Source organism: Mya arenaria, chromosome 8, assembly GCF_026914265.1.
Source record: "Mya arenaria isolate MELC-2E11 chromosome 8, ASM2691426v1".
NCBI classification, from domain to species: Eukaryota; Metazoa; Mollusca; class Bivalvia; order Myida; family Myidae; genus Mya; species Mya arenaria.
Window position 1 is genome coordinate 14,402,065 of NC_069129.1, and position 24,068 is coordinate 14,426,132.

A 24,068-nucleotide genomic window follows, 5' to 3' on the forward strand; every position below is an offset into this window, starting at 1 on the left:
TCTATTTTGAGAAAAAGTATGTCACCCACACTAAAAGCTCAAATTACGGATGAAAAACTGTTAAATTCAATATGACTTTCAAAATATTGTAAAGAAATGCAATCAAATGTTTCATGTTAGCGCAGTGGTTAGCACACTTGCTTCTCGCCAGTGCATGCTGGGTTCGATTCCAGGCCTGAGCTTAAGTTTGGTTGGTGGTCACCATACTGGACAAGTGAGTTTTCTTTTGGCCCTCCAATTTCCCCCCGAACACAAGAACAACTTGCACAACATTGTGCCAAAGCGTATAGGGGCGTTTTGGGTAGGAAAATTTTGTAATCATGAACAATTAATGAAGCAGTTTCATTTGTTCCACAAGGAACAAATGTGGAAATATGTACAGACACTCGTACTAATGATTTCCCGTAGAAAAAGTATATTGGCGGAAGCTTGACTTGAACTCAGTCCACCAGTGCTGTTTGTCCGATGTGGTTTGTGTATGTTTTGAAGTAAATTAATTTTTCTTCAGTTCTTCTAAACTTGCCCATCACATACATCCATTTTGAGGATTAACCGTGTAGAAAACAGGAACATCACAATGCTCGCCTCTTGTTGTTTTTTCAGTCAAAAAGGGGCATTATTCAATAATTTCCATGCCAGAGTTCGCAACAATTGTGCATATTGTCACTTGTAAACATTTGTAAGAAGTTTCATATGAATATCTTCAATTGTTTTTGAGTAAGACACAAGGTTCGTGATTTTGCACATCGACAACACCAAGGCCCATCACAATACCTCATATAGAAGAACAAATTACCTAAACATCAACTAAGGTATAACACAGAAGTAATAGCTCCCAGCAGTTTATTTACAGAATTGTTTATAACATGATTTATATAAATGATCACAATGAAATTATTCCCCTTGTTAAAGTTTTTGTGAATATGATTTTTCAGATGAGAAAGAAATACCAATTAAGAGAAATTGCCAATATGGCTGTTCAGATGAAGGAAATTGCCAATATGATTGTTCAGTTAAATAAATTGCCAAATGCTTGTTAAGTAAATGAAAATAAGAAAATGAAAATGAAAAAAAGTTGATCAAACTCACAAATGAGATAAAAATAAATACAACTTGATATTATTACAAATAAATGACATACAAGGATCAGAAATTAAATATACTTTGATCAGTGTTATTTTCTGTTAGTCCTGGCAATCAAAAAAACACATTCTAAATTGAAATGACAAGATTACTAAAATGAAATCTTCAACCTTTTTCTCTCTGTATATGCATATAGTGTAACATATGATATAACATATCGTAATATTATGCTGAACTTAATTCATTTCGTATCATACATTTCCTTTTGTAATATACAAATAGGACTGAATCACAGATTTAAGCTTAACAATACAACATTATAAGAGAAAAATAAATTCATAATGATTCAACAGTTTCCAAAAACACATGCACCATTAAAAAATCTTAAGTTAACAAATATGCAACAGTGGATACCCAATGGTAGGAAAGTACATCACACGCACCGGCTGAAATGATTACATGCGTACTAAGAAAACATCAACAAACCAGGTATTTTTGATTTTTTACATTTCTTTCCCCCCCCGGACATATTTCCATAAAAAGCAATAGCATAACCAACAACTCCATGTTCATTGCATGCATGGTAAAGGTTCATTTCTGAAAGTAACTTTTCTTTCCTAGACTGCATGGAATTGTTTAAGCAGATGCACGTGACGTACGATCCGACCATTGATACCAATTGCTTAAAAAAAAAAAGTCTACCTAAAATTTCAAATTGAATTTTACAATTTTGGTTATCCAATGTACAAATACACATGTTATTTCATCAATTCATACAAATAATGTTCAATTTTGTTGCCTGGCAACTCCAAAAAACGTCAATTAATTACAATATATATTAAGTTATCTTCGTTTGTATTTATGCTCAATAGTTGGACTGAAATTGGACATGATTGGACCAATTTTTCCAAAGAAGCTTATTTATAATATTTTTTCTGTAAAATTTAGATGGATTCCCTCTCTACACATAACACCCTTTTAAATGATACAAACATAATATGGAGTCCCCAAGCATCCTAAAACTCACATAACTGTACATCAGATACCATAGCTAACACCATTGCATACCACTAACAACATCTATCAGACAACTTGCATAATATCTTTTTCTATAATATATATTAAATCAATTCAGCATTAATTCTAAGAACAGCAATAATTCTGCACAATTAACCATCTATAAATGATAATCAAGCAGAGCATCGTTCAAGCGGTTTTCAAGTACACTTAATTGAATACCTTGTGTTTTATTTAATAACATTTGGCTGAACAATATAATGCTACAATAATAAGTAACATAGGTTTTTCTCTTATTGGGTACCCACAATTGACCCATTCTGTTTCTCTCTACTCATATATGGAGCATAACAGAATTGGTCAGTCATGGCTATCAGACTATGAGGTTTTCCATACATGTGCATGATTTGAATGAAATACAGAAAATTGCTTGTTAAATTCAATAGAAGTGTACAATTGTTTACAAACAAATTACAAATATGATACGGTGTCAATGGCATTTGACCAAATCCAAAGCATTCATAAAAGAAAAAGTTGATGTATAATCACAACAAAAATGTGTGTTTGTCTGGAGAATAATTTATATCGCCAACTATGATTAAATAAGTTTGTATCTTAGATACAAATATACAGAATAAATAATTTTTACACAGCAAATAAGTCTTTTCATTCAACTTCCATGTTTTCCTCGACAAGTTTTTGTCCATTGCCATTTTCAGCCTTCCCACAATCCTCTTGTGCATCTGACTTTTTGCTAGCCTCACTTTCATCACTCGTATTCCCAGCATTCCCTTCACTTTCTGTCACATGGTTACTGCTACTTGGCTGGTCAGCTACATATGGAAACTGAAAAGAGGAATCTTCCACATAAACATCTAAAATATAATCAGATTCATGTAGGCTTTGAATAATCTTAGGTAGGTATGCAAACCAAGAGATTCAGGATTACATGTGACCTTTAACTTGTATTTATGATATGAACATTTGTACTCAATTAAAATCAGTTACAGACTTAGTCCATGCAACGAAATTGACCTTTATGAGTTAGAACACATCTCATTGTTGTGAGCGTCTTTAAAGACAATTTATTTATTAATAAAAGTACCTCAGGCCGTGACATTTGCAAGAATGCCTGACCATATGCTCTGTTTAAGTGTATATCTGGCATTAATTAAAAAAGACAAAATTTTAGAATTACAGCATAATGAGTATTGTGTTCAAAGTAGGATCACAGAAGAACCATACACTTATAAATACATACTTTGATAAATCTTAACAGAAATACTTGATTACCGACTTCATATTTCCTTCCATACTTACATGAGTCAGCAGCTCCTGAAACGAAATCAGAATTCATTAAACAACACTTTACACACACTTACCAGATGACAACTTAAGGCTGAAGTGTACAAACAAATGAATGCATGTATGACTGCACTGACAACTTTTATCAAAGAATGATTAACTACAGTCTTAACACAATCTCTTATAATGCAAAATGGAAAATGCATATTACTTTTGTGCTTTTGTTTTTGAGTACTGGGCTAGCAAGTATCCAGTATAAGTCTTATTCTTGGTCATAACTCAGTACTCAGTGATTCTATTCAGACAATTGGCCAATTTATTTTATTACAATCCAATCAAAACACTCTGATTCTACAAATAAGGAACAACTCCTACCTCATAGTTATTTCCAATAAGGTGTTTAACTTCGTGGGCCACGAGGCTGTCAGAGCCGGGAAACTCTCGGTCACAGTATCGACACACATACATGGAAACATCTGTAACATCAAAAAGTTATAAGTCAATATAAATATATTGACATTCACATGCAATTTAGTTATGATTGTGGTACAATGTACATAGATTTTTGTTTGATCAGGTACGGATATAACATCTTTACATTACATTTTCCAGTTTTCTCATTGAAATAATTTGCTCAAATTGCAATGTTCTTCAAACCACTTACACATTATTTATTAGTTAACAATGAAACATTAAACTAGTACTCATTTTATGAACTGTTTACAAATTTTAATATTTAAACCAAGTTGTACTTACTATCAAACATTTCGAAGATTCAAAACAAATATATTTGAAACTATTTATTACACTCACCTTTCTCTTCAAGCTTCTTTTCTCCTTCGTCAGTATTTTCAACTTCCATATCAGTAGCGCTTTTATTGTTGTCATTAACTTCCTTTGATTGATCATCATCATTAGTGGATCCCTCCTTGATGGTTTCAGAATTGTCCTCAATTTCCATAGCTTTGCTTTCATCTGGAGCTGATTTATTATCTTCTACAATGTCAGATTCACTTTTAGCATCAGCTGCTGTTTGTTCATTCTCTTTCTTCTTTTGTGTACTGTTATTTTCAACTTCAGCACTATCACTGTTACCAGCTATAACAGCTTTCACATTAATTTCCATCTTCTTACCATCATGGAAAAGCTTGACAACCTCTATAGCTTCTACATAATTCTTCCCTTTGAGTTCTTTCATTCTTTCTGTGTCACCGTTTTCAGCTAACCATTCTGACAACTCTGGGAGTGGACTGAAGTGGACCTTTACATGCTGGACTAGGACATGAGTCTTACCAACACTGTAATCGCAATAAGGACAAGCAAACTCATGCTTCACCATGTGACATCGCAGATGCGCCAATAAGTGATCGCGTCTAACATTTGCATACGGACATCTGTCACATCGGTATAATTTCTTGGGCTCCAAATCTTCTGTCTGGTTTTCGTACAACTCAATGTGATCATGTGTGATGCTCACTGGATTTTTCGCATCTTTATTGGCCATCATGCTGGCCAGAGCAACATCAGCAGGCATTTCCGGAAGGCACTGAAGGTTCAGGATGGACTGGGCAGCCAGCAAATTCTGGTTCGGCTCGAAATGCAATCTCGTATGCTGATTCAAAAGATTCTGAGTGGGCACAGAGTAGTCACAGAAGTCACATTTAAACTTCTGCTTGCTGCCATGAAGCTCAACATGTCTTTGGAACCTGGCTCGTTTAGAACTTGCATAAGGACACTTTTCACAGCCAAACTTTTTAAACCTTGTAATCTGCAACAGAGTTTCAATCTTCTTCTCTAGGGAGATACTATTATCAACCTCAGAGTCTTCACTGCCCACACTTTCATTACCCATTCTCATATTGCCATGCTGAAGGAATTCATGTCCGTAATTGGGCCGATGGACCTTCATATGCTGTCCTAAAAGTCCTCTGGAGGCTACATAATAATCACACATCGGACATTTCATAAGTGGATTTCTTGACGATCTCTTCCCATGCATCAGCTCATGTAACCTCATATTTCTTAGCTTCAGATTCATGTATGGACAGTGCCGACACTGGTGAATCTTCCTATATGTTCCATCCTTGCGTAGAAATCCCCGTTTTCCTCCCATGGAGCAAGTAGAAGCTATCTTCATGGGTGAAACCAATGGACTGGAGGAAATAGTTGGCGTTATCTTTGACGCAATGATTCTCTGCTTTATAGCTGCAATTTCCACGGTATCATACACCAGTGAGTTTTCTGAATAGTCAGACTTGGATGGAGTGACTTCTACATCACTAGTTTCAACAGAGTACCCTTCTTCATGTACCTTCATGTGCTGCTTAATCAATCTTCGATGGGAAACCCAGTAGTCGCAATAATCACACTTGTAATCAGCAGTCGGCTTTGGCCTGTGAAATTGCTTGTGGTACAAGAAGTCGTTTTTGCTGTTTGTCGAGTAAGGACACTTCTCACATCGGTGCCTCTTGTTAATCGGAGGGCTTCTACGCACACCAACTGCCGGGGATCCCGATTTATTCTTCACTGGTGTAACAGGGTACTGCGACTCTTGGCTGTTCTTAAACTCGTTCAGGTGCAAATATACATGCTGTGTCAGCAGTCTGTTACTGCTCACATAATATGGGCAGTATTTACACTTCACCTGTTTTACACCTGGCTGGGGCTTATGACAGGATATATGAAAGTTCAGCATCTTTCCCTTGTATGTCTTGTATGGACACATGTGGCAGGAGAAGTTCTTCGGCCTTGCCCAGACTTGTTGATCTTTCAGAGATCCTGGCTGACCATCAGATCTATTGGTGCGGACTATTTTCTTCACAATGTTTGCCACATAATCCTTCACCTTGTGGACCGACTTGAGATGCCTACTCACACAAGACCTCCAGACAGAACTATGATTACACAATTTACAGTGAAAAACGGCAGTTGACATAACAGCTTGGGGATTTGTCATAGACTCTTGCCCTGTGACTGGCACAGGAGCCTCGATTTCTGATGAGATTGCATTGGGCTCCCCAGTGGCCATCCCCTGAGGCATAATGGACCTACCAGTCTGATCTAATCCAGGTCCTTCCTTAATCAGCTTGATGTTAAGCCTGGCCATAGCTCCCTCAGTCTTGTCATGCTTGCTCTGAATATGCCTGTCCACAGCGGATTTAAAATTCGAGGTCCAGTTGCAGTTGCCACACTTGTAAGCCTTCATGTTATGCTTCGACAGGTGCTTTAGAACATCAACCTTGTCTTCATCGGAGTAAGGACACATGCTGCATTTCCATAGTTTCTTCTCCAACCCCGCCCAAGCCTCTTTTGGCAGTGGCCCTGCGGGTGTAAAGGTCCTGGGCGGAGAAGGGTGGTAGATCTCCCCCTTGGCTGCGGCCCTTTCCGCCTTGTCCGCCTCATGCTTGCTGTATTTGTAGGATCCAATAGTTGCCATAGCTGTCTCCTTGTCTAGAATCACCACCTTCGCTCTGTTTGGACCATGCCTTCTCACCAAGTGCCGCATTATATCGCCTCTGTAATCAGATCTGTAACAACACCCTGAGCATTTGTACTGCTTATACGTGTTTCTCTTTAATGCATCAGCAAAAGTATTTCTTGGGGAAGTACTGGTATTAGTAGAAGATACTTGCATATTTTCATGAAACGTTCTAGCTGGATGACCTGGGAACACCGGCTGGGAAAGGTCAAGGCTGTGTTGTGTTTCCATGGCTACACTGCTTTTATCAACACTGTTTTGCGATGTGTTCATTTCAGAAAAACTGGAATTATTAAATGAGCTGTCAGATTCAGACTGACTGGAATTCAAAGACTTACTATTATACTTATCCCAAAAAACTGAATGCCTCTTTCTAGGGACTGAGAAAGCAGTTCTGTTCAAGGTAGGTAACTGTTCCTTAGTGTATTTTTCAATAGTGGCCCTAGCTTCATCTTCAGACAGCTCAATGATTTTCACTTTACCAACCATGTCAGGATGTCTCTCTCGAATATGCCTGTTGACGTCCCATCTCCAGTTCGACCTGCGACCACAAAGCCCACACTGAAATGGTCGAATGTAACCTATTTTCTTTGGGTCCTTTGAGGGCCCTGCTTTTGGAGCTGGCATATCTTGTGTAGAAGTCATTACAGACGTTGTTTCATGAAAATGTGACTGTGGCTTGCTTTCCAAAGACTTGTTACTTGCTTCATGATTAGCAGGGATGACACTTTGTGAACCATCCCCCAGATAGACAATCCTTATTTCTTTATCTGAGTGAGCATAATGGTAGTGTTTCTTCACATCGCCTTTAGTTGCTCCTCTTTTACCGCATTCAGAGCACATGAAAGGTCTTGCAACATCTTGTGGGCTTTTATTGTCAACAAGATGCATAAATTTGCTTGGGGTATGCATCTGTATTGGAGTGGATGTCGTCTGGGTCGAGGTTTTCACTTCTGTTGTAGAATGTTTTTCTTTCTTGGCAAGAACTACCACAGTTCCCTCTTGACCTTCATGCGCAGACCTCATGTGACGATTCACTGAAATTCTTCGCTCATCAGAAAAACTGCAGAAAGGGCACTTGAAGTATACACTCTTTTCTGTCAATTCTCTTTCTGGGGTGAGATTAAGGTGATGGTCTCTTCTCACAACAGGATTTGCCTCCATGTAAACTTGAATAGTGTCCTCAGCCTCTTTCTTGCTCAGTTTGATCACCTGCGTGGTTTCATCCCGATGACTTAACTTGATATGTTTTGCAATATCCCATTTCCAGTTTGCTCGGCGACCACAGATTGGACACATGTATCTCTTCAGATTTGTATGTGTGGCAATATGGGCGTTCATCTTCGAAGGAGCATTAGTCTCAAATCCACAGTATTGGCACTTATACCAACCCTTTCCTACCTCCTTAATAGGTGAGGGTGTTGGTGAATGACCAGTGTGCGTTGTTGTAATATAATCGCTCATGTTGACTTCAGGAGTTGTTTCCCTTGATCCATATTTTACTGGAGTCGTCTCCCTTGAGGACTCTCCCTCTGAAGATAACATACTGGCATCTCCTTTTGTTTTGTCATCTGTAGTGACAACAATTGCAGGAGGGGAGACTTTTCTAGTGATAATCACATCATTCAATGTCAATCCTTCAGCCATAATTTCTGGGTGTTTCTTGTAAATATGTCTGCGGATGTCGCTTCTCCAGTAAGTTTGGTACTCACAGTTGTTACATTGGAAAGTTTTCTCCGTGTTGTGAATACGAGAATGTCGGTCAATCTCGGATTTCCAAGGTGAAATGTAGGTGCAGCAAGGACATTTAAACATCGCTGGTGAAGTTTTCTTTCTGGGCATGGTCGCAACTTTAACAACCTTCACCTCCCCACTGGGCTCTCGATTATGCTCCTTCCTAACATGAACATTAAGGTCACTTCTGTACTTATACTTCTTAGGGCAAAAATTGCATTTGTAGCGTTTCTCAAGGGAATGACAGCTGAAATGCCTTTTCAGATCACTGATCCATTTAGCTTGGTAGTTGCAGTACTTACATTTTAGTTTCTCAGCAGAAACTGCAATATCTTCATCATCATCCTTATTCCCTTTCTCTAGTGAGGTAAAATATTCATCATCATCATCATCATCCTCCTCCTCCACCTCCTCCTCCTCATCATCATCATTTTCTATATCATTCAATGCATCGCTATAATCAGCCCATTTAGCAGCATCAGAACCAAAAACATCAGAATCGGTATGAGTTTCCAAATACTCCCTCAATTTGCAACCGTGTTTCGTCTTCATATGTCGGTTTAAATCTGAAGACCTCTTGTATTTCAGTTTGCACGCTGGACAAACCAGCTTGTCTTCTGACTTCTCCACATATTGTATGATATTCGGTGGGAGTTTCCTAGAGGGAGATAACTCTCTTGCCAACTGGGTAGCAGTTTCAGAATCAAAGGGAGGTAAGCTAGGTCTCGGAACCATTGAAGCACTAGAAGGGTCAAAATAGATGTAAGAATTCACTTCAGCGATAGTTTCTGCATCCATTTTGATTGGAGAATCTGGCATATTATCGTTCTTTGTGACAGGTGAACCACTTGCTCCAGAATTCTGACGAGGCGATGTTTTAGTGGGTTTGGCCAATGGTGGCGGCACAACTGACATTGAATTGGCTTGTTTTGGAACAGGAACATGTAGCTTCATTTTCTTGGCTGGCGGTGGAACAGGAAGAGGATCGTGGTTGCTGGACAAATGTCTCTTGAGGACAGCATCGCTTCCACAGCCATAAGTGCATTTAGTGCACTTAAATGGATAATTCCCCTTGTGGTTCTGAAGATGACGGTCATAATTTGGTCGGAAATCTGTCGAGTAAGTACATTCATCACATTTAAACTGGTGTTCGTTTCTGTGCACAGGGTTGTGGGAAATGAGGTCATTCCTTTCAAATGTTATGTAGTCGCAGTAGGAGCAGGAAAAAGACTTGGTATCAACATGCCAGGAGACTGCATGCTTAGCCACAGCCTGTTTGTCATCGCCTGTATACTGGCACTCCTTACATTTAAACACGAGTTGCCCATCATCTCCTACCACTTCTTCAACAACTCGCGAGAGCTGATCAGTCTTCTGTGGAATAGGCTTGTTACTAGGTGATACCTGCCTCTCCTTGGAAACAGAGGCACTTGCTGATTCGCTCAAGATTTGCTTAGGTCTAAACTTGACTTTCAGTTTTTTCTTTCCAAGACCATGTTTACTTCCAAGAGACTTTTTAGACACCGCCTTGACTTTCAAACCGGGTTTTATGACAGAATGCTTAGGTAATTTCTCCGGCCCTACCAAGCCTTGGTGTTCTGGTCCCTTAATATTCGAATATTCAAAGTCTATGAGCCCATGCGTCTTGTGCATGTGTCGCTTCAGTTTCTGCCTGTACTGAGAACAATAGTCACACAGTTGACAGGCATAGATAGAGATCCTACTGTTATGGACCTCCACAGAGTGATACAGAAAGTCACGCGACCTCTTCGACTCAAACGAGCACTTGGGACAGGAGTAACTACGGCATATCTTCTTTACGATTTTCACTCCTGGACAAGTAGGGCTTGCCTCTGTTAGCTCAGTGGTGACTGAGATTGATTCGTCTTTCTGACTGGAGGTGTCAGAGGTCTCTTCAGCACCCTCCGGCACTGGGTCTTCTAGTTCTTCAATGCTTGTATCTGTAAATGCATCATTCATGAACTTTTTCATTCACATTTCCAATTATTCTATATCTGTATCAAATCTTCTTTTATCACCATAGGGTTGGTAACATTAATACAGTCTGGCATTTGTTATTAACAGTTACTTTGTAAAATAATGGTACTAATTTTTTACGCATAAAACTGATTTTTTGCATTTTTTTATTTTTTTTTGCCTTTATTTTGCTTTAACCAAAGATTCCATTACAAATTGCTAATTGTGACACTAAATAAATATTATCCCAGGTTGTCATGGCTAAAATGTTTTATGTTAAACAGTCATGTTCATATACAGTTAAATGAAAAGCTCTAAAAATATTTCCCTTGCTTTTACCAGTGACTAAATCAAGTTTTTAGATGAAAATAGAATTTTGTTTTATTGTAAGTAATTGCTTAAACATATATTTGTTGACATTGACACCCATGACTATCCTGTGACTATCCTTAAATCAAAGATATGGATCCCTATTTGTGACATTTTACCAATAAGGGCGGAGGAGTCTGTTTCCACATCGGTCCTCACACTTGTCCCTCCCTCCTCTGTTTCTGGTGAGATCTGAGTTTTCTTCCTACCCCTCTTGATACCATGATCCTTCTTGCATCTAAAGTAGAGGCATTAAATTACATATCTTTCTTATATGTACATTTGTATTATCGTTCAATGCTCCCAGTGTCATTAATTATAAATGGCTTGCAATAAATTGACCTGTAAACAGCAACAATTAAAAGCCAATATTTTGATAGTGGTTAACTTAATTCTCTGGCAAAATGCTTTCAATGATATTCCATGATTTAAGAACAATGCACTTTACACACTTATGCCAATTCGCACTATTTTTTAATCAATGGTCATGATAACAGAGTTGTTTAAAAAATGAAATAGATATATTACAACATTTCAGCAAGAATATTAAAGCATAAGTCTTTTAACACAATGAAAACATTCTAATTTTAAAAATTAATCACAAACCTTATCCTGTGTCTCTTAAATAGGTACACATTCTTTGATGACAGGCCACAAAGGTCACAGGTGTGAACTATTGCCATGGTTACCAAGTTCAAGGCCAAGACAGTCCCTGAAAAAAGTTAGCATTTGAAAATAGTCCTAGCAATTAGGTTAACATTTCAACCACCATATATATGTGTATATTACTAACTTCCATTCCAATTTGCCACTGTGATAATACTTGGTTTCCCAATAACGATTCATAAACTTGTATGTACAATTACATCATACTAATCAAAAAGTCTTGCAGTCATGTTTTTTTAGGTTTATCATAGGCGGATCCAGGGGGGGGGGGGGGGGGGGGGGGTGGGGGCGGACCCGACGCGCGCCCCCCCCCCCTACAATTTTCCAAGTATATGTATAAATTATTAATATTGTTCCATCATTGTAGATAGCTTTTAAGGTTATGATTTGCTCCACACAAAAAAATAGATCTCGATTTACCGTGGTTGTATCGAACATCTATTTGGCCACATTGGACTCTTACGAGTGTAAAACAGCTTGGATCCAGATCAGACGCCGAGTTCAAGCTGGTTAACTTTAAAATTACTATGGTCGCGATCGGTATGATAAGGGTCAACACTGTTTATAGCGGTAAGGGACAATTTACGAGAGGCAATTCATTTAAACTCATAAAAAAAACAATTTCCCATTATGGCGTCAATTTCTATCTGCTCGAGATGCTAATACATGCGTATCGATGAAGTAAATGGGTAATTTCGATAAAGTTTTGTTTGTAACCCTAAGCATGCCAATAGCGACCGTAGTGATGTCGTCAACCTGATTGGATCCGGATCAGACGCCGAGTAACTCGGCGTCTAATCCGGATCCTAACCGTTTAGCAATCCAGTAACATTTTCACCAAATCCGATAATATGAAACAAGATTAACTTAAGAGATCAAATACACGAGAATTCAGCGGACTACTTGCTTAAAGCAGACACTTTCACTCGGTGTCACTGAACAAACATTAAAGTTTGCCCAATAACTGTATGAATTACTTTTTCAATTTTACCAAGGTCTTTCAATTTATGCGGGGAAAAAAACTTGATCTATAGGGAGGTGACGATCAGCTTAACGGCGTTACTACGTTACAAAGTGTCTCTCGCAGTTCAAGCTTTGTAAAAACAGTGTAAACTATGGAACGCCGGGGCGCAATGCTTCTTGCGAAATGTGAAATACTTCATGCTTTTTGCATAATGCTTAATGTTTTTTGCAAAACGCTTAATGCTTTATGCGAAATGCTTTTTGCGAATTGCTTAATGCGAAATTCTTTTTGCGAAATGCGAAAAGCTTCGATTCAATATTTTTTACCGTTGTTAGCATAAATTGAGCAGAATCATTTTGTATGAAATGAAAAAAGGAACACATTAATTTGAAAAATACTTTTATCTGCATGTAATAGAGGTGAAAAATAATACGTTTGTTGTGTCTATTCATTAGAATAACATATATAAACACACAAATACAATATAATATTCAGAAACAGTAAAGTAAAGAGGTGTCCTAGAGAAAATATGCCAGAAAGTCAGTTAGATTGCGAATAGCAAGATGTGCAACTCTGTATATTGCTGTAAACGTGTTAGGTTAGAAAGAGTATCATTTCTTCCACCGAATAATAATATTTCTGTAGCAGTATCAGTAGCCTATGTCTTACATCCCCTTCACTGCCGGGAGCAGTTCGGAACGTGCACAATATTTCGTCCGATTCAATTTGATTGTGTTATGCCATATGCGAAATGCTCTTTGGGAAATGATTTTTGTGCAAAATGCGAGATGCTAAATGCTTTTAAAATGCTTCATGCGAAATGCGAAGGAAATCCGTTATTCAGGAGGTGTTACTATATTTAGATTTCACATAGCACGAGCTTCCGTAATTCCGTACCCGGCCATTCGATTGGTCGAAAATGAAACTATTGTTCTATATATAGCATTTGCATAACACATTTCGCAAGAAGCATTGTGCCCCGGCGTTCCATAGTAAACACATGCAATAGTTTAAGAGCTTGAGTACGTCGCGAAGGCCTCCGACCCCCTGAATTACCATGAAAACACATGGGGGCCTTAGCGGCCAACAGAAGTCAATTTCAGAAGTTACGCCCCCCCCTAATTTAGAAACCTGGATCCGCCACTGTTTATTTCATTAACCACAAATGCATGAAACTTTTAACAGAACATTTTTCAAACTTACAATAATTGGTCAAGTTCTCAATATCTATGATAATATAAAAAGAAGCAAATTTAACAAGATTTAATCTTTATAATGATGATTAAAGAATATCTCAGAAAAAAAAGTAGAAACAAAGAAGTAAAAATTATTTTCCTTATTGTCTGGTGCCATTTGCATGCTACAGGACTCTTTCATGAACTAGTCCCAATAATTGTAATTGGATGGCTTTTTTACCTTTTTATATGGCAAATCCTTTAATGGATTGGGTCTATTATTTTAGACTACTACAAGAACCAAACAGTAGGTAATACAAAAACAGCTTTATCGGATCGCAGGCGCCAAGTTACGGGCCACTGGCTCAAAAGGTACTTATTTCTTGTCCAACTTGGCTGATAAATTAATTAATAAATTAGATGTCAGTTTCAACTAAAATTAGAGTATAATTGTAATACAAGATGACAATAACATGGCGATTTTCATTTGTTTGCAAAGTTTCAAGAAGGCAGCGGCCGCCATCTTTGCTCAGCAAGTCAGAATTTGCCGTTGCCCATGCTACCAATTATCAACTAGATCATGAAAACTTCGCTTTTATTTCCAAAAGTAGGCATTCAGCAATGTAAATAAACAAAGAAGGAACACGACTGCATAATTCGTTTATAATAAACTAACCATTTTGTGGTAATTATTTCAATTTTTCTTTTCGACACGCAACCCAAAGACTTCCGTAATCGGCGAAACAATTGCCAATGAATATTCACGATAACAGGTACTTGTGACGTCATCAAACTTATGCAAAGGATAGTTTTGTATAATAACCATTATTTCGGCCACAGGTACGCTGTGTCACAGTGGCCCATTCGTACCTTATTATTTATATTGTACATTTTTCTAAATTGTGCAACGTGTTTTCAATGATATAACACCTGAGAAATGGGGTTAAAACAAAATCTGGTATTGTTTTCAGCTTTCCTGTGCTTACTTATTTTAGATCTCACAAGTCAATTGTTCCGTGGGCTCCGCGGTATATATGTATTTGTGGGTCAATATTTGAACCTTACATATCTGTGGGTATACTACCATGTGATAACAGAGCAATCAATTTAAATTACATACATGCATTACTTAGAGCTACACTATGAATGCTAATGTGCCCGGATCAATAACTATGAATGCATTCATTTTCATTCGATTGAAACAATTGCTATTAAAACTTTTAAGTACTTACATGATATTTAACCAGAATATTAAAGTTAATAAAACACTTAATACAGTTTCAGATTTTCAAGCACATTTGGCATTCCTAGGATAAGAACTTATTGCAAGAACTCATTTCTTTTTGAGGCTGCACAGTAACCTTACAAATGATTTTAGCCAAATAGACAGTTTTAAAGAATTCAAAAGAAAGACACTGGGTCAGTACTAAAATGCAAATGATCCATGTGTCGTTTTAAATAACTCTGTACATTATAAACTTCATAAGCTACTAGTGCTTTACATTGTTGCTATATAATACTTATCTCCTTTATGTAACCTGTTATAATTCTGTCGGGTTTTTTTCTTGTAGAATTAACATTTCGAGCTATATGTATCTTCATTCTCAATAAGTTTTAATTTGCTTTTTATACTTCATGAACATACATATTATATTGCTCTAGATTTGATGTTGTTTTGCTTTGGTAGTGTGTATACGTGTAAATGGCTTAGTTATAGACTATGCTTAGATATTAAACCATTAGCCCGGTCTAATCTCCATTTATGTATTATGTAGCATGCTCAACCATATATTTGTCCTACATTAAATATGATTTAAAGTTCATTTTTCTTTTCATTTGTCACATTTTCCTTGGATATGTCTGCAATATTATGTTCTTTGCCCTGCTTTTTGTATTTTATTTGGCAATCTGCTTTTGTATCATTATTATTTGCATTTTTGGACTTAAGTCAAACTATTGTTTCAATATTAAATTCTGACATTAGCACATCGTCTGAATTAACTTGTTATCATCTATTTAGAATCAATGTATTTATAATCATTTAATATATGATAATACTGTATGTCTAACTAAATTTGCTAACACTATTTAACTTTTAATTTAATCTTATTTGATATCACTTATTATCTTCCAGGTTCTGTGTTGCATTATTTATTTGTTATTTGATTTGCATTTTGCCGGAAAATATAGCTCTGCGAGCTAGTGTTGTAATTTATGTTTATCCGACGTGAAATAACTTTCTTGGTATCTGGTTACTTGTATCTTTGCAACGTGAGCTCATGAAAGTCACCTGAGACTCTTGCCATGCTACATGTAGCCTGCGCATCTCTGTATCCAGTGTCCATCCCTTAACTAGGGTACGATGAATTCTAAGTATTTGTCACAGGTATTGACTAACTCTGCGAAATCATGCAGTACACATATTTCATTATGGAAAACATCAAACTTTTAAACTCGTAGATTTCACATCCCAAGAATATAATATATGCGCTTAGCACACCGGATATGTGACAGCGCAAATATAAAAGTACTGGCCTCAAACGCAATACGCAATAGGCGTGTCAGGCACATCTGTGACATGCAGCATGTTTGGTCTTGTTCGACCGACTATCCTCTCGATCGTGGCGTCAGTGGCCATGTCTGGCACACCTGTGACATTCAGGTCTTCACTCATCTGATATAAAAGATCGACTATCCTCTCGCTCGTGGCGTCAGTGGCCATGTCTGGCACACCTGTGACATGTACGTCTTCACTCATCTGATATAGAAGGTCGACTATCCTCTTGCTCGTGGCGTCAGCGGCCCATGTCTGGCACACCTGTGACATGTACGTCTTCACTCAGCTGATATAGAACCTCGACTATTCTCTTGCTCGTGGCGTCAGTGGCCATGTCTGGCACAACTGTGACATGTACGTCTTCACTCATCTGATATAGAAGCTCGACTATTCTCTTGCTCGTGGCGTCAGTGGCCATGTCTGGCACAACTGTGACATGTATGTCTTCACTCATCTGATATAGAAGCTCGACTATTCTCTTGCTCGTGGCGTCAGTGGCCATGTCTGGCACAACTGTGACATGTAGGTCTTCACTCATCTGATATAGAAGCTCGACTATCCTCTTGCTCGTGGCGTCAGTGGCCATGTCTGGCACAACTGTGACATGTACGTCTTCACTCATCTGATATAGAAGCTCGACTATTCCCTTGCTCGTGGCGTCAGTGGCCATGTCTGGCACACCTGTGACATGTACGTCTTCACTCATCTGATATAGAAGCTCGACTATCCTCTTGCTCGTGGCGTCAGTGGCCATGTCTGGCACACCTGTGACATGTACGTCTTCACTCAGCTGATATAGAAGCTCGACTATCCTCTCGCTCGTGGCGTCAGTGGCCATGTCTGGCACACCTGTGACATGTACGTCTTCACTCAGCTGATATAGAAGCTCGACTATCCTCTTGCTCGTGGCGTCAGTGGCCATGTCTGGCACACCTGTGACATGTACGTCTTCACTCATCTGATATAGAAGCTCGACTATCCTCTTGCTCGTGGCGTCAGTGGCCATGTCTGGCACACCTGTGACATGTACGTCTTCACTCATCTGATATAGAAGCTCGACTATTCTCTTGCTCGTGGCGTCAGTGGCCATGTCTGGCACACCTGTGACATGTACGTCTTCACTCATCTGATATAGAAGCTCGACTATTCTCTTGCTCGTGGCGTCAGTGGCCATGTCTGGCACACCTGTGACATGTAGGTCTTCACTCATCTGATATAGAAGCTCGACTATCCTCTTGCTCGTGGCGTCAGTGGCCATGTCTGGCACACCTGTGACATGTAGGTCTTCACTCAGCTGATATAGAAGATCGACTATCCTCTTGCTCGTGGCGTCAGTGGCCATGTCTGGCACACCTGTGACATGTAGGTCTTCACTCATCTGATATAGAAGATCGACTATCCTCTTGCTCGTGGCGTCAGTGGCCATGTCTGGCGGCACACCTGTGACATGTACGTCTTCACTCAGCTGATATAGAAGCTCGACTATCCTCTTGCTCGTGGCGTCAGTGGCCATGTCTGGCACACCTGTGACATGTACGTCTTCACTCATCTGATATAGAAGATCGACTATCCTCTTGCTCGTGGCGTCAGTGGCCATGTCTGGCACACCTGTGACATGTACGTCTTCACTCAGCTGATATAGAAGATCGACTATCCTCTTGCTCGTGGCGTCAGTGGCCATGTCTGGCACACCTGTGACATGTAGGTCTTCACTCATCTGATATAGAAGCTCGACTATCCTCTTGCTCGTGGCGTCAGTGGCCATGTCTGGCACACCTGTGACATGTACGTCTTCACTCATCTGATATAGAAGCTCGACTATCCTCTTGCTCGTGGCGTCAGTGGCCATGTCTGGCATACCTGTGACATGTAGGTCTTCACTCATCTGATATAGAAGCTCGACTATCCTCTTGCTCGTGGCGTCAGTGGCCATGTCTGGCACAACTGTGACATGTACGTCTTCACTCATCTGATATAGAAGCTCGACTATTCTCTTGCTCGTGGCGTCAGTGGCCATGTCTGGCACACCTATGACATGTACGTCTTCACTCATCTGATATAGAAGCTCGACTATCCTCTTGCTCGTGGCGTCAGTCGCCATGTCTGGCACAACTGTGACATGTACGTCTTCACTCAGCTGATATAGAAGCTCGACTATCCTCTTGCTCGTGGCGTCAGTGGCCATGTCTGGCACACCTGTGACATGTACGTCTTCACTCAGCTGATATAGAAGCTCGACTATCCTCTTGCTCGTGGCGTCAGTGGCCATGTTTGGCACAACTGTGACATGTAGGTCTTCACTCAGCTGATATAGAACCTCGACTATTCTCTTGCTCGTGGCGTCAGTGGCCATGTCTGGCACAACTGTGACATGTACGTCTTCACTCATCTGATATAGAAGCTCGACTATTCTCTTGCTCGTGGCGTCAGTGGCCATGTCTGGCACAACTGTGACATGTAGGTCTTCACTCATCTGATATAGAAGCTCGACTATCCTCTTGCTCGTGGCGTCAGTGGCCATGTCTGGCACAACTGTGACATGTACGTCTTCACTCATCTGATATAGAAGCTCGACTATTCTCTTGCTCGTGGCGTCAGTGGCCATGTCTGGCACACCTGTGACATGTACGTCTTCACTCATCTGATAAAGAAGCTCGACTATCCTCTTGCTCGTGGCGTCAGTGGCCATGTCTGGCACACCTGTGACATGTACGTCTTCACTCAGCTGATATAGAAGCTCGACTATCCTCTCGCTCGTGGCGTCAGTGGCCATGTCTGGCACACCTGTGACATGTACGTCTTCACTCAGCTGATATAGAAGCTCGACTATCCTCTTGCTCGTGGCGTCAGTGGCCATGTCTGGCACACCTGTGACATGTACGTCTTCACTCATCTGATATAGAAGCTCGACTATCCTCTTGCTCGTGGCGTCAGTGGCCATGTCTGGCACACCTGTGACATGTACGTCTTCACTCATCTGATATAGAAGCTCGACTATTCTCTTGCTCGTGGCGTCAGTGGCCATGTCTGGCACACCTGTGACATGTACGTCTTCACTCATCTGATATAGAAGCTCGACTATTCTCTTGCTCGTGGCGTCAGTGGCCATGTCTGGCACACCTGTGACATGTACGTCTTCACTCATCTGATATAGAAGCTCGACTATCCTCTTGCTCGTGGCGTCAGTGGCCATGTCTGGCACACCTGTGACATGTAGGTCTTCACTCAGCTGATATAGAAGATCGACTATCCTCTTGCTCGTGGCGTCAGTGGCCATGTCTGGCACACCTGTGACATGTAGGTCTTCATTCATCTGATATAGAAGATCGACTATCCTCTTGCTCGTGGCGTCAGTGGCCATGTCTGGCGGCACACCTGTGACATGTACGTCTTCACTCAGCTGATATAGAAGCTCGACTATCCTCTTGCTCGTGGCGTCAGTGGCCATGTCTGGCACACCTGTGACATGTACGTCTTCACTCATCTGATATAGAAGATCGACTATCCTCTTGCTCGTGGCGTCAGTGGCCATGTCTGGCACACCTGTGACATGTACGTCTTCACTCAGCTGATATAGAAGCTCGACTATCCTCTTGCTCGTGGCGTCAGTGGCCATGTCTGGCACACCTGTGACATGTAGGTCTTCACTCATCTGATATAGAAGCTCGACTATCCTCTTGCTCGTGGCGTCAGTGGCCATGTCTGGCACACCTGTGACATGTACGTCTTCACTCATCTGATATAGAAGCTCGACTATCCTCTTGCTCGTGGCGTCAGTGGCCATGTCTGGCATACCTGTGACATGTACGTCTTCACTCATCTGATATAGAAGCTCGACTATCCTCTTGCTCGTGGCGTCAGTGGCCATGTCTGGCACAACTGTGACATGTACGTCTTCACTCATCTGATATAGAAGCTCGACTATTCTCTTGCTCGTGGCGTCAGTGGCCATGTCTGGCACACCTGTGACATGTACGTCTTCACTCATCTGATATAGAAGCTCGACTATCCTCTTGCTCGTGGCGTCAGTCGCCATGTCTGGCACAACTGTGACATGTACGTCTTCACTCAGCTGATATAGAAGCTCGACTATCCTCTTGCTCGTGGCGTCAGTGGCCATGTCTGGCACACCTGTGACATGTACGTCTTCACTCAGCTGATATAGAAGCTCGACTATCCTCTTGCTCGTGGCGTCAGTGGCCATGTCTGGCACAACTGTGACATGTAGGTCTTCACTCATCTGATATAGAAGCTCGACTATTCTCTTGCTCGTGGCGTCAGTGGCCATGTCTGGCACACCTGTGACATGTAGGTCTTCACTCATCGGATATAGAAGCTCGACTATCCTCTTGCTCGTGGCGTCAGTGGCCATGTCTGGCACAACTGTGACATGTACGTCTTCACTCATCTGATATAGAAGCTCGACTATCCTCTTGCTCGTGGCGTCAGTGGCCATGTCTGGCACAACTGTGACATGTACGTCTTCACTCATCTGATATAGAAGCTCGACTATCCTCTTGCTCGTGGCGTCAGTGGCCATGTCTGGCACACCTGTGACATGTACGTCTTCACTCAGCTGATATAGAAGCTCGACTATCCTCTTGCTCGTGGCGTCAGTGGCCTCGACTATCCTCTTGCTCGTGGCGTCAGTGGCCATGTCTGGCACACCTGTGACATGTAGGTCTTCACTCATCTGATATAGAAGCTCGACTATCCTCTTGCTCGTGGCGTCAGTGGCCATGTCTGGCACAACTGTGACATGTACGTCTTCACTCATCTGATATAGAAGCTCGACTATCCTCTTGCTCGTGGCGTCAGTGGCCATGTCTGGCACACCTGTGACATGTACGTCTTCACTCATCTGATATAGAAGCTCGACTATCCTCTTGCTCGTGGCGTCAGTGGCCATGTCTGGCACACCTGTGACATGTACGTCTTCACTCAGCTGATATAGAAGCTCGACTATCCTCTTGCTCGTGGCGTCAGTGGCCATGTCTGGCACACCTGTGACATGTACGTCTTCACTCATCTGATATAGAAGCTCGACTATCCTCTTGCTCGTGGCGTCAGTGGCCATGTTTGGCACAACTGTGACATGTAGGTCTTCACTCAGCTGATATAGAAGATCGACTATCCTCTTGCTCGTGGCGTCAGTGGCCATGTTTGGCACACCTGTGACATGTAGGTCTTCACTCAGCTGATATAGAAGATCGACTTTCCTCTTGCTCGTGGCGTCAGTGGCTATGTCTGGCACACCTGTGACATGTAGGTCTTCATCCATTAAGTTATAATTATAAGTGTTTACTAAACAGATAAAACGAAAATCACTTGAAATGGAGCATTCACTTTTTATACATCTTTTATACATAGATAAAATTTATTTGATTTTTTTATGTCAGGGAACAGAGTGTACTGGCAGACACCTATCGACGTTGCTTTAGGATAATGGTAAGTAGGCCATTGTTGTGTCCAGAAAGCAAGCTAGGGAGAGAAATTTGCAGTTGCAAACATTTGAATGTTTATTGTTATTGTTGAATTGAACTCGTAAGAACAAGTCGACAGTTTTTGGTAACAGGTAGTAAAATAATGAGAAGCTTTAAAGTGCCCTAATTCAAGCTGTAATTTAGTATCTTATTCTTAGATATAAAAAAGCTAGCCAGAACAGAGAGTATGGCTTGAAAACATCGACCGATATATGCTTACTTTTAAAATCGTGATTTTTTTCGAAGAAACAGCCCGTTGCGGTACGCTGTTGGTGGACAAACACAGCATTTGACAATTGGTGTTTTCATAGACATACAGTGGACAAACTATGTGAAACCTTCAAATCAGAGATCTCAAACCAGTACTAAATAGCAACATACCACCGCGAGTGATATGCGAAAGCAAGAAAAGAAGACAACACAAAAGCAATTACTGACCAAAAGTTCCTGACAATGTTCCAGAAATGCTAGCGTAACATCTGACTTTAAGAAGTAACTGAAAACTACCGTCCCGTTTCACTTACCTGTTTCTCATCAAAACAAGTACATCACCTCATTTGCTGTTACAGTGTTGGTCATCTTGAAAAACTGAATATAATTAAGTTAGCTCACCCTTGTATTCAGAAGTTGCTGCTCTTGCGTTTCAAATAGTTCGTCACAGCTTATTATCGTCTTTCCAGCCTTGATAACAACCACCAAGTAGAAACCATCATATTAGTCTTCAGAACTACTAGTATGGATCAGCCTTATGCACAGATATATGCGTGTGGATGTCGTGGATGAACGGACAACACCAGACTACGTGCAACCAAGCGTTTCCCCAAGGCAACTACGAGGGTTGTCCGGAAAGTTTTGAGACCGTGTCTATATTTCAAAACGTTTTTAATATAAATCAACAAACAATAAATAGCTGTGTATATAGACTATATATTCACGAGTTTTCTTTTGAAAAATAAAATCAAATAATCTCATAATAAGGAAGGAAATGGTTGTCAAGAAAACCCATCTTACGCTTCACGGAACACTTTGAAATTGACGTTTTCTGAAAATTGTTCACAATTCATATTTACTACTCCGTCTGAATAATAGACGCCAAAACGTCACGTCAAAACATATGACGACAGTATGACATCAGCTGCATCACTGCGCAAATTATTGACGCAATCTAACTGTAGACATGGTTGTAGCGATCAGCGGAAGAAGGTATTTCGAAGATGTCGGAAAAAATCCAACGTTGACGTCACGCACGGAGCAGCTAGCGCGCTATGATCAAACCCTGTGTTCGCAGCCGAATAACTCCTACAAATACTTATACGTTTCTAACACGGTATTTCGCTGGCATGGACATTTCAGTGACGGGCATCGAAATGTGTGCGACAGACCTTCATTCGTAAGTGAAAGTGGCGTAAATTTAGTGCGGAATATTTTACAAGAAGGCGGGCGGAGGACAGTGAGGGAGATTGGCGAATCCGTTCTCCTAAAAAGGACAGTTGTTCATAATATCATAAAACAGTGGTACGGACAGATATTCAAGCAATGTGTTGATTGTCACTGTAAGTGTGTACGTGCAGAAGGAGCGTGTTTTGAAAAACTGTAAATGACGTGACGCAATGAGACAACGAAGTGCTCCGTGGCTTAATTGTAACCTGTACTTTTTGTAGTGTTTGTTGTATACGTTCACTTCGTAGTATATTTTAGGAATGCAGTCTCAAAACTTTCTGGACACCCCTCGTATTAGGGCTTTTGCTCTTTCTCTGTTGCTTGAACGTATATATTCCCTGACCAAGTGAAGTCCAAAATTAGTCTTTTTGTGGAATACTACCTATTTATCTGTACTATACGCCCGCCCAAAAAAGATCAACTAAAACGTCAAAAATACCTCAAGCATGAAATGACACCCTAACAAATAAAATGGTATCTTCTTAGTCAAAGACCAAATTGAACCACCCCTATACCATCGGCGTTAACACACTCCATCAAGTATTCCCATATCTTAGAATTGCCATATCCGAAGATCTGGAATGGACAACACATATAAACAATTAACTTCGGTAAAATGAACAACTCTGCTCTTGGTTTCGTCAGACACAACTTCGTAAAGACATTGTCCCAAAACCGCCAACCTTTCGCATGTACATTCAAAACTTGAACTTGGCAGTCTTATATGGACCCCCTACACACATAAAGAAATCGACAAATTGGAGCGAATTAAATGACCAGCTTAATTCAATAAGCACTGTCCATCAAGGAAAAGAAAGTT

At 40.4% G+C, this 24,068-nt stretch overlaps 1 protein-coding gene across 1 annotated transcript; it reads right to left on the reverse strand.

The window, feature by feature from the left end:
* Positions 1–826: 826 nt before the first annotated feature.
* On the reverse strand, positions 827–14,520 carry LOC128243177 (uncharacterized). Its single transcript, XM_052960772.1, has 7 exons — positions 14,445–14,520; positions 11,570–11,675; positions 11,083–11,201; positions 4,219–10,578; positions 3,781–3,881; positions 3,421–3,435; positions 827–2,946 (listed from the first exon to the last, which is right to left on the reverse strand). Exons 2-7 carry the CDS (start codon positions 11,644–11,646, stop codon positions 2,767–2,769), a joined length of 6,852 nt encoding a protein of 2,283 aa, XP_052816732.1. The 5' UTR covers positions 11,647–11,675; positions 14,445–14,520; the 3' UTR covers positions 827–2,766.
* Positions 14,521–24,068: the final 9,548 nt, after the last annotated feature.

Bases quoted from the DNA above. Each gene is read 5' to 3' on its own strand.
- LOC128243177 (XM_052960772.1), bottom strand. From the start codon at position 11,646: ATGGCAATAGTTCACACCTGTGACCTTTGTGGCCTGTCATCAAAGAAT. The intron at 11,202-11,569 runs GTTTGTGATTAA...CCTCTACTTTAG, and splicing joins TTTAAGAGACACAGGATAAG to ATGCAAGAAGGATCATGGTA. The intron at 3,882-4,218 runs GTGAGTGTAATA...TTGATGTTACAG, and splicing joins AAAGAAGCTTGAAGAGAAAG to ATGTTTCCATGTATGTGTGT.